General features: G+C 32.1%; 2 protein-coding genes across 2 annotated transcripts; one reads left to right on the top strand and one right to left on the bottom strand.

Moving 5' to 3' along the window:
• Positions 1–5509: 5509 nt before the first annotated feature.
• LOC140431571 (uncharacterized) lies at positions 5510–7105 on the bottom strand. The gene has a single exon (XM_072519465.1). The coding sequence runs from the start codon at positions 7103–7105 to the stop codon at positions 5510–5512; it is 1596 nt and encodes a 531-aa protein (XP_072375566.1).
• A 2553-nt stretch (positions 7106–9658) lies between these two features.
• LOC140431573 (E3 ubiquitin ligase Rnf121-like) lies at positions 9659–10277 on the top strand. The gene is made up of 3 exons (XM_072519467.1): positions 9659–9880; positions 9955–9989; positions 10040–10277. Exons 1-3 carry the CDS (start codon positions 9845–9847, stop codon positions 10260–10262), a joined length of 294 nt encoding a protein of 97 aa, XP_072375568.1. The 5' UTR covers positions 9659–9844; the 3' UTR covers positions 10263–10277.
• The last annotated feature ends 1711 nt before the right edge of the window (positions 10278–11988 follow it).

The following is an 11988-nucleotide window of genomic DNA, read 5'->3' as shown; positions in this document are numbered from 1 at the left end:
AGAGGTATAGAGATCCTAATATGGGGTACCTACCATTTACAATGTAAAATTTCAAAATAAATTCAATTATTTTGGGTTTTTTTTGGATTAAAACTATTTATGAATATCTGAATATATGAATAAATCTATTTATCAGAGCAAAAGTCACAAAAAATACAGGTCTTTTTCACACCCAGAACATTCAACGTGAGCCCATTTAAAACAGCCCTGACACATCACCCATTGTTCGCTTATGATATCTTTAGAAAATATATGGAGTTTCGCAAAAAATACAAACGGCATCTTCTTCAAAGTTTTCTACCAGGTCATCTACATCTGAATCTTGATACTCTACTGCAGGAACCGAATCTAAAGATGAAGAACTGCTGAATCTTCTTTTACGTTTATTTGGTTTTTCTTTGGCCGCTGACAATTTCTTTTTTTTTGTGATGCAGGTTTAGTTTTTTTTTGTTTAATTGTTTTTGAATTAGATATTTTCCTTCCTTTTAAAGCCGGAAGTTGTAGGAAATATCCTTTTTCCAATACTGCTCTGTAATTCATCTTGGAGTGCTTGTTACAATGACAGCTTTGCCACTTCTAATCTTTGACATTTTTTTTAAATGCGTTATAAGTAGGATTCCATACGTAAACATTGATAGGATAATAGAAAGAAAAGTAAAAAAATGTACCACCATAATTGATCCAGAAACGTATATTAATTTTATTAAAGATAATTCTACAATGCTGAAAATGAGAGAAGATTACTCAGTTTTTGACTGGAAAGGTGAGGTGCAAAAAGTTCTTAAAAGTACTTAGTGTTGCCCAAAATCGGTCTTGGTCTTGTTCTTGCGTTTTTGCAAGACCAAGACCAAGACCGCCTAATTTTAGCAAGACCAAGACCAAGACTGACTGTGCAAGATTTAAGCAAGAACAAGACTAAGCCTGCGAGACTCTTGCGTCTTGCAGTTAGGACTGAGTGTGATTTTAGCGAGTATAGTAGTTCGGGTATATGCTTAAAGACTCTATGAGATGCAAAAAAATATGTAATAATTTGAAAAACTGGACTTATGCGAATTACAAACAATACCATAAACATACATACCGAATTAAAATATTCATTAAAAAAACACATTTGACACGTGCTCAGAGGTCATAATTACAATGTAAAAATAAAATATTTTGTACATTTTCCAGCAGACTTCTTCGCTCTGAAATTAATTGTCCATATTTTGAGAATAGCCGCTCTCTAATCATAAAAATAATCTTCTTGCATTGCGACGCCGACAGTAATATCGTATCGATATTTTTTAAAATATGTCACCCTAGCTAAAAAAATATAATTGTTACGAACAACCACTTAATAATTAAATTTTTTCCCCATTATAATTTAGTCAGGAGTAATCTAAATAAACAAATCTTATCGGCCTAAGGCTATAAATTGTTTCTGCTGAGTGTGCGATGAGATCATTCGGTTAAAGAAAATTTGCTGAAAGAGTCAAAAGTAACGAGACAAATTAATAACAGATAATGTCGCCTACCATGTAAACAAAATACCGAAGCAACGATATATAATTCTCGGTTTGTTATTAGATACTTAGGGTATTGGATAGTAACGAACAATTATAGTAGTATAGTATTTAGTATAGTAGTTACTTTTTCGACATCACTTAACTTCATTCCCAATTGAGCTTTCCTTTGAGTCTAATGTAATAATTGTTTTTCATCTAATCCTGGTTGTTCCCGGAGTGACAAGTTTACAATTTGACATGAGGGACAAAGATTCAAATAGTTCTAGTCCGAGTAGTGAGCGTTGGAGTTATAGATCTAAAAGACCTAAAAGCAAATTTGATGAGTTTTTCGAAATAATTTATGCATCCCAAATTGCTTTGTGTAAATTGTGCCTACATAGGAAGGTTGAAATGAAAATGAACACCAGAAACGCGTCAGGTTTAAGGAAGCATCTAATATCTTTTCACAAAAAGGAATTACAAATATTTCTTCCTGAAAAACCAAAATTCGGTAGAGATATTACAAGCTTTTTAATAACCGCTAGAAAAAGTGGAGATGTAAAAAATATACTTATTACCTTTTTACCAATTACATATATTATCTACCTACTACTTTAGTTTGGTAAATTAATGTATTTATTAAGTAGGTATCTCCTTAATTTAAAACAACTTCTTTTGATTATCATTGCTTTTTTACCTATTCTTTATTTTTTCTTTATTCTTTATTTTTTATTTAACTATAAGTTAGTTTTTTATATAAAAGTAGAAATAAGATTGGTAAAAACATTTACTTTGCTTTACTAAGTGGATTATAGTTTGTTATCTGATCACCTAAAAAATCTGTGCCCTTGATACATGTATGTGGATTTTTTGCCCATCATGTCCATCAATCCCTTTCTAGGCAGATAATATTCTTTAAAGTACAGGCATGCTGATGTCATTAATTTGTTTTTTTTTGTGTTTTAACCACGTTTTAGCACATGTAAGCGTAGTAAATGCAAACGTTTATTAAGAAACATATTGACTTCCGTGGGGCATGGTAGACAGATGAGTTAGTTAGAGCATAGGCACAGATCGCTAAGATCGTGGCTTCAAACCCCACCCGATGTCAGTTGTTTAGACATTTATTAATTTGGTTGGTCTTTATTATTCTTCTTCTTCTTCATGTGCCGAGCTCGATTGTCGAGCGTTGGCTATCAAATTGGCTATAGTAATTTTGTTGACGGCAGCTCAGAAAAGAGATGCAGAGGATCTGTTAAACCAATCTCTCAGGTTTTTAAGCCATAACGTTCTTCTTCGACCTTTATTATGGCTTTATTATGGCTATGTTAATTCAAGCTTAAAATGTACTTACTCTGTTACGTTGTTCTAAGATCTAAAGTAACGTTTAATAAATAGCAATAGGCTAATGGGTAACTGCAAGACTTGCAAGACTCTTGCTGCAAGACCAAGACCAAGACCAAGACCGGAAGTTCAATACCAAGAACAAGACCAAGACCAGGTGCATTGCCGCAAGACCAAGACCAAGACTGTCTAAGTCTCGTCTTGTTCTTGCATTTGGGCAACACTAAAAGTACTGGATCCTGGCATTTTCGTTTTCAAGCATCTAAACGATTATTATTTTCAAAAAACAAGAAAGGGTGTGATTATGTCACAGACGAACCGTTTTATAAAAATGTACTTTCTAAGCTCAAGTTCATCTTCAAGAAAAGAAAGAATATTACTCAAATCCAGTTACCTACAATCATTGAGTGCAGAGAGACGTTTAAAACCAGATAAAATAAAAAGCATATTAACTTTGTTAACGAAACACTATGAGGTGAATTGGGCGGCTGATGAACGTCTTCATTTCTTCACATAAGCTTTTAACTACTTGGTACTTGGAAAACACTAACCAAACCAGGCGGAAAATCATCCTGAGGGCACGGAAGATCGTCCTGAAGGTGCAGAAGATGAAAGTATGATTAATTCATCTGATACTGAAGATATTAACTTAATAATTTAGTTTTTGTTTATAGCTATATTCATTAAAAACAATATTTTTCAAATTTAGTTTTATTTTATTAGGTACGAGCCTTTTTTGTTAGTATCACACACGAGGTAATCAATGTTATAAGAAATACAAAATCAGTTGAGGTTCATTTAGATGCATAATCAGACATGTGCAACTCTCACGTGCAAAACAAGACATGGCTAATTTTTAAACCAAAATCTTGTTACTAACAAGTCTAATTTAGGTATGTTTTGTTTAGTAGTAACTATTTTATCAAATATAGAAAATTTTGGTTAAAACACGATGTTCATTGGTGTCAAATTACGATTTTGGTAGGTTTTTTGGCGATTTACTCAAAACAACTTATAGGTAGGTATAATGTCCATTTCTTCATCCGAATCCAACTCAAAATCATCACTATCCGATAAATGTGCTATTTAGCATCTTTCAACTCTTTCTGTGTAAGCGGTTTTTTCCATTTTTGTGGATACATCTAAAAAATAAAAACAAATCATTGAAACTAACCCAGCGTTTACAGTAATAATATAAATTTTATGACGATTTGACATGATGTAGCAAATTTGCTACAACCTAATTTTATTACAAAATTATTGCTCTACAATAACTAAAATTATAAATAAATAAATAAAACGGATACTACTTACCTTTACAATAAAATAAATAAATTAAAAATAATTCTACGCTCGATAAATTAGTTTTCAATTAAAAAGAGATTTCCAACGGTCATATTTATTCATATACGTCACGCAATTAGTAAAGGGAAAAATTCATCTGATGAATAAATAAAATATCCGAGAACAAAAAATGTTTTGTATACAACAAACAACAGGCAACCTACGACAATTTGCAATGAAAACTTCTATCTACTAAAGTTAGTAGCCGCATAACAGAAACGCGAGAAGATCATCTGATTATCAGTCAGTTTGGGATGTTGATGTATTTTGGATACGCCCACAAAATGGTGATCTGACATGACATTAGGTTTTAAAGAAAATCTAAAACTAAGATAGAAGTGTGTTATATACAAATATTGCTTTTTTATAACTACTATTAACTTTTAATATTAGTTTAAATATATTTTTAACAGTTTATTTACATAATAATAAAATTATCCAATATACCTATTCTCATATTTAATAGATACCTACTAGCGCGACCTGTTGACAAAGTTTTGCGCTAAATTAAGTAATTACATTTTTGTCAGAACAAAATTTTTTCCTGTTAATAGCATACCTACCGGCAGCTAAGTTAAAAAAAAGTAGTTGATTGATTGACAGAAGTTAGTTATCAGACAATTATGCTACAAGTAATTAAATATAAACTAGTATTAGAACTAGTGTAGGTACCTACCTACTAAGTACTTAGGGGAGGATGGGGCATTGTGAACCATCTAAGGAAGATATGCACATACTGTTAAACCAGAAATGATTTTGTTTTGTTTAATTAATTAGGGACGTTCATTAAACATTTAACTGTCATTTAGTTGCAATTGAAACATAATTTATTTAACGTATTTTCAACAAAAAAATGACAACTGACTATATGTCAAAAGTTCACATTGCCCCATAGGGTGGGGCAATGTGAACTACTGAGGAAAGTCACACTATTTCATTATCTAATGGCTATGTTTGGTAAATAAAATCAAGTAAAAAGAATTTTTTTATTAAAAATACTTAGAAAACCGGTAACAGAACATTAGTAAAAATAGACACACGTTATATTTATTCAGAAATACAAAATTCACACTGAAATTCTTCATCATCTTCTGGATCTATTCCCGCACATGCTTCTTGAGCCCATTTCAGACAGGCCGAGCAACGTACCCAGCCTTCTTCATTGGCTGATGAGGAGAACCACTCGTTACAGTAAAAACATTCAGCATCTTCACCATTGCCCTCATCTTGTACTTGATGGTTACATTTATTTTTTTTCTTTCCCTTACCATCTTTGGAAGGACAAACTTTTATTTTTTTGTTACTTCTTTCACTATCTTCGTGCTTATCATCATTTATTTTTTTCTTAGCTTTTTCATTGTTTCTATTGCCTCCTTCCTGTTTATTTCAAGTTCTAATTCTAGCTTATACGGACTAGATGTCAGTACAGCCGTTTTACCTTTTTTGGATTTCCTCTTTGGTTCCATTAATTTACTTCTCTTTGGCAGAGGACGAATGTCTTTAGGGCTGTTTGCTCCAAATGAAGTTGTTGCTCTATTGTGTGCAGGGGAAATTGTCAATTGAAAATCGTTACCAGTATGAAGCTTTGCAACTGAGGTTGAAGCAATTACCTCATCTTGACTTAAGTGAGGCTCTGCAGTTGAAGTTGAAGGAATTGCCTCATCTTGACTTGACACTGGTAGACTATTATTCTCCAAATCTCTTTCAGTCGTAGCAGATGGTGCAAAATCGAGGTCTGTAAATATATTGGGATCATAAGGTACTATCCCACATTTTTTAAAAGCGTTAATAGCAGTCAAAGGTGTTGCAGCTTGTAAGAAAGCCTCACCAAAAATTTTAGAGATTTGGAAAGTTGTTACCACTCTGCCTGGGTTGTTATTAAGAAACTTTTCTAATGCCATATCATAATATCGTGCTAAAGGAGCCATGACACCAACATCGGTTGGCTGCATTCGATGGGTGGAATGTGGAGGCAAACAAATGATATGTACATGTTTTTCCCTAGCCAAATTAATTACTTCTATGTTTTTTGTATGGCTGCTGTGTCCATCCGAAATCAATAAGATCGGATCGTCTTCACTTGGTTTCGTTTGTTGAAGAAAATGTTGAAACCATATTAAAAAGAGTTCACTATTTATCCAGCCACTATCGCTACAGGCGAATATTGAACCTGGAGGTGCACCAGCTTGGAGTTCAACTTTCATTCTCTTTCTTGCAAAGATTAACATCGGCGGTATGAAGATTCCTGATGATGACATGCAAATAACGGCTGTTGTTATTCCACTTCTATCAGCAGAAGTAAGCCGTCCAACTTGTTTCCGTCCTTTATGCGCCAAGATTTTACTATTACATTTGGGGACTGTACCTAGACCTGTTTTGTCACAGTTAAAAACACGCGTTGGATTGACATGTTTAGAATCCAAAGTAGCTTTATACAGATCAAAAAATTGTTTTACATTGTAACGATTAAAAGCTTCAGCTCTTGCAGCAGATGTTGATTCGGGTTTACGTAATGAAAGCCCTGGGTGCCGTTTTCGAAATCCGTACGCCCAATCTAAACCTGCAAGTTTGTTTGTTTTATTATATGGATGGTCTATGTTATTTTTTTCGGCTAACTGGAAAGCTAGGTGACGAAGATCAAGCAAAGTAATTTCGTATAAACGCTTCTCCATATCTAAGATATAATTATACAATTCTTCTTCCTGTTCCTTGGTAAAAACCGTTTTGTAGAAACCTAGACCCTTTTCGTCAGGAGAAATTCTTGTTACTTTTTCTTTGCATCTGCGAATTAATGTTGCTTTCGGGATACCATAAACTTTACTAGCTTTTAAATAGCCCATTTCCCCAGCTTTAACTGTCCGGATAGCATTCTTCAAGGCAACAAGAGACCAGGATTGTTGCTCAGTTTTCCTCACATAATTTCGTACCATTTCTAACTGCAAAAGAAGCATATAATTAAAAAAAGTGTCAAGAAAATATAATGGGGGCAATGTGAACCACTCCTAGTCCACGTTGCCCCATGCGTAGTACACATTCAAAATATGGAAATTAACGTACCAGTTCACAACGTATCAAAAGCAAATCTTAATTATTAAAAGCACATTTTACAAGCAACACCACAGTATCAAAAAGTTAAAATAATCATGTCTACTTACCGAGAAATCTTTAGTCAAAAGTAGTAAATTCCTTAGATCAGCAGCGACGAAACACGTGTTTTTAATTATAACACGTCTGAACCACCGAACTCTGAACGTACTCCCCCGTGCGTTCACTTCACACTCATACTAAAAGTAGATAGTAGATAAGATGTCTACGCATATTTGTAGTAGTTACTAGATGCAGTGTTGCCAATTTTAAACAAAATAACCGATGTGGTTTACATTACCCCCATGGTCCATGATGCCCCATCCTCCCCTATATCTATAAATTCTTTATGATGAAAATTAATTTTTTAACACCTCATTGCCGGAAAAATGTAGATAAACTAGAGAACATTGTGGCGGATGTTCAGCGTTTCACGTTAACAAAATAATATAGTTTTGGCGCACGACGAAAAAATTTAAAATATCATTGGCGGCGAGAGTGTTAATATTAATAAAATTAAATTTAATATTTTTAAAGAAAAATAAATCAAACTGATATACTTGTAATGAACACATTATCAACATGTAGGTATATGAAAAGATAGACGGGGTTGGAAACATGAGGAAGAGGCCTATGTTCAGCAGTGGACTCTTGAGGCTGGATGATGATGATGATATGAAAAATATGTTATATATAATATTTTATGTATACAACAGCATTTAGGCTGACTGCCTGCGCCATCTATGTGGTAAGTGATTGATGAACAGAACCAGAAACTAGATGAGACTCACTCAGCGCATAAATATATGGACGATCTTCTAGCAATCCTATTATCCTGTTACAAAAGTTTGCAAACTTGTTGGATTTATTTTTTAGATCACACATTTTATCACAGTAGTTTTAAATGCGTGCACGTCACAATTTATATAAAGTGACGTCACTTATATTTAAAATTTCCAGAAAGTCAACCTTAGAGTTCAAATTTTCCTAACACAGATAATAATACGAAACCCATAGGGAACTACTCATCGAGCAAAAAGACAAAAGAGGGAATGTAAAGGTAGTGGGGGCAAAAATATTGTTAGACAGGAAGTGCCATCTTGAGAGGCCAAATTAAACAAGGAAAGAGAGTCTTTCCTTGTTTAAGAAATCAAATTTAGTTGGGTTATGTTATTATGTGTCCCAACTGTCACATGAAATCTTATTTATATTGAAGTTTTTTAACAATTGTTTCACATTTTAGACTGTTATCGTTAATATTTAATTACAATTTTCTCGTCTAAGACACATTCTGAAAACTATTTTATAGCTACTGTTAATAAGTATCGGAAAATTTAAATTTGGCGCATTCGCATTTCCGGATATGTCCGCCATCAGAGGCCACTTTTTTGGTCGCCTTTTCATAACGATTAGATTCCCTCTTTTGTCTTTTTGCTCGATGGAACTACTACTCGATCTTTCATAGGCGTCAACATGGTATAATAATCAGAAAAATGAAATCATCATTATATTGGGAATTTTAGAATTATATTGATTAAATAACCAAAAACATTTGTTATTATACTCTGAGATAGCGCGTTTTAAGTCTAATATTCCACAAAATAATAATTTTAATTAAATATATTAGACAATTGTACGCAACTGATACGAAACTACTTCAAATTTTTTGACAGTTGAGCGTGTGGCAAAATTGTTTTAAAGGGTTGCCGCTTTTTTAGAGTAAAAATTTTGTTTATGTTTTGATTTCTTACACAAATTAGTTTGACAAATAGTTGACATTTTAAAAATTCCTCACTTACTTACTATTCTGATATTTTGGCAACGCTGTGGGGTTCTAACGTCGTAAATCTTGATGACGTGCACGCATTATTATGTATATGAAAAATACTATAGTAGTAGTAATATTTGCGAAAATTTGTTGTTTATAATTTAATCATAAATAAAAATATTGACAATTCAAAATTCAAATATTGTCAAATATCAGAAACATCAATATGATCAAAAGCAACATGTCATACACATTCTTGTACCGTCTGTGGCCTGACTTTAAGGGTGGCCTGAAAATATATTATATTTTGCAAAAATTTTGAGTAGGCTTAATTCGTAGAAATATTTTAACACTTGTATTCAATGCAGATTTCACTCTCTATAAAGTTTTTTATAACTTTTGAAGTAAAATAATTAGGGAAGCAGGAATTCAACAATTTAGAATTTCCCATCGAGTTTCCTATGGCCCGTTTGGCGATTCACCACCGGTAGATGCATTATGAATAGGTATAAAATAAATATTATTCGTTGGTGTAACCCCTAATATTATGCATACCAAAATACACTAACACGTCAATAAGAGAAGTGACAGCTTTTTAACATTGAATTTTTATCAGTTTATACAACTCAAAACGTCAAGAAAACGTCATTATGTTTTCAACCTATAAAATTGATTGGTTGACTTCAAAATTAAAGGTGGAATGATGATAACAAATTCAACTTATTTACACTAGCTCAATTCAGGGCTAGGTTAAGTTTAATTTATTTGTAATTTTAATGTAGAATATACTGTTTTATTGAAAGAAATTGTATCAAAGATGGATCTACACAAGATTGTAGAGCTGGGAAACCGAGTAAGTATTTGTATTATAACATGTATTTTATTATTTTGTAATAATTAATCAAAAGCATCGATTTTTAATTTTAGACGTTCGAAGAACTCAGTCCAGAAGAAAAATTAAGGTAAAATTATGATCATACATATGTATTTATATAAAAACAATCATTTTCAGGCTAGAACATCAAAGAATACATGAACAACATAAAGGCCATGAGAAAATGCACGCGGAAATGATTATAGTTTTAATTATAACGTTAGTTGTTGCCCAATTGTGCCTAATTGAATGGAAGAAGCGTCATTATAGGAGTTATTCTGTAAGTTACCATAGAATCAAAAAAATTGAGAAAATGTGTAGGAAAAATTATACTGAACAATATTGTGCACAGTATGAATAAAAGTGTCTCTATTTTTAATCTTTAACATTCATGCTACTTCCTGGCAAATATAATAATTTGTACTTTGTCAGAAAAACGTATTTTCGTATACAATTCCTATAAGCTATAACCGTAATAAAATTGAATGAATGTACCATTTTATAAATTCTCTATGAAAGGTATATTTATCAATGTGGATTATCTTATTTTGTTGCTCTCTAATAGAGATAATGATGTATATCAGGTTTATAAAGATTATTGCTTTTATAATAATAGTAGTTTGAGTATATTTGCAATGTTTGTGTAGTTAAATAAACAATTTTGATATTGGAAATGTTCCTTCTATATAATAGTAACATTTGATGCTTTTAATTTATTAATTGTGTGATATTGTCGACAGAGTAACAATATGTAAAACTGCAAGCAAAATTACAATAAATTAATAAACTAAAATTAAACATTAGTTTAACAAACATTCAAATTTAGTAACAGGCAATGCCTTGGTCATATCAGCTAACTGTTTGTTTGTAGGAACATACTCAATAACAAAATTTCCTTTATTTACCATATCTTTTACGAAATGATGTTTACATCAATATGTTTTGAGTGTTTGGTCTCATAAGTTTGAACCATTTTTATAAAATCTCGGTTGTCCTCAAAAATTTTAATAGGATATTGGAAATCAAACATTTCTTTTAAAAGTTGACTTTAAAACAAACACTCAGTCATACACACAGACAGAGCCAAATATTTGGCTTCACTGCTACTAAAAGCAACTACAGTTTGCTTTTTAAAACACCAGTTTACAACTTTATTATTACAAAGAATAACATATCCAGAAACACTCTTCCTGTCATTAGCATCGCTTGCAAAATTTGAGTTAGCACATGCCTGAACAGAAACTTATCATTTTTAGTAAATTTATTGTAAATTAAGCCCAACTCGTTAGTATAGCTCAAACAACGAATTACATTTTTAAGATGCTTCCAATGATTACTATTAAAATCATTTTGAAATCTTCCAAAAAATGAAACTGTAAAACACAAATCTGGCCTAGTGCCAAGCATCAAATACATCAAGCTACAAAGTACCTCCTTATAAGGGACTTTAAAATCAGTTTGAGCTTTTTCTAAATTCAATTTAAGTTCCATTGGAATTTTACTAATCTTGCAATTTACCATGTTAAAACAAATAACAATTTTTGTAACTAAATTTTTCTGGCTAACAACTAAAGTCTTATCTTTCCTTTCAATTTCTAATCCTAAAAAGACAATTTTTGTTTCATTTTATAAATCACTTAATTCTAAAATTTTTTCTAAATATAAAATCCACAAGGAAATTAAATTCCTGCAGCTGGCTGTATACCATGTATCACAAAAAGAGGTTTACTTAATTCTTTGTAAGTAGGTATATTTAGTAGCCCTTAGAAGGGCTACATTAAAATAACAAACGTTTTCGGAATAATAATTCCATCATCAGGTTAAAAGCAGGTTAACATGCCTGAGCCACCAATATATTAGGGTAAAACCCTTTACATAAGTTAAAGTTACCAAAAATGTACATATTGTTGTTAAAAGTGAAGGATGTTTAAGATTATATTGGATATAACTTCAGGCAACATATAACCATGTCTCACGTGAGTACCAGCGTCCGGAGGGTAGACCTCTTCAAACGGACTTCAGCTGTCAATCAGTTGCAGTTTATTCATTGAAATACAAGCAAGGATCAACCACTCTGAGATAGCGCG

Source organism: Diabrotica undecimpunctata, unplaced genomic scaffold (assembly GCF_040954645.1).
Source record: "Diabrotica undecimpunctata isolate CICGRU unplaced genomic scaffold, icDiaUnde3 ctg00001367.1, whole genome shotgun sequence".
Taxonomy (NCBI): Eukaryota; Metazoa; Arthropoda; class Insecta; order Coleoptera; family Chrysomelidae; genus Diabrotica; species Diabrotica undecimpunctata.
This window is presented reverse-complemented; position numbering and strand designations above follow the sequence as displayed.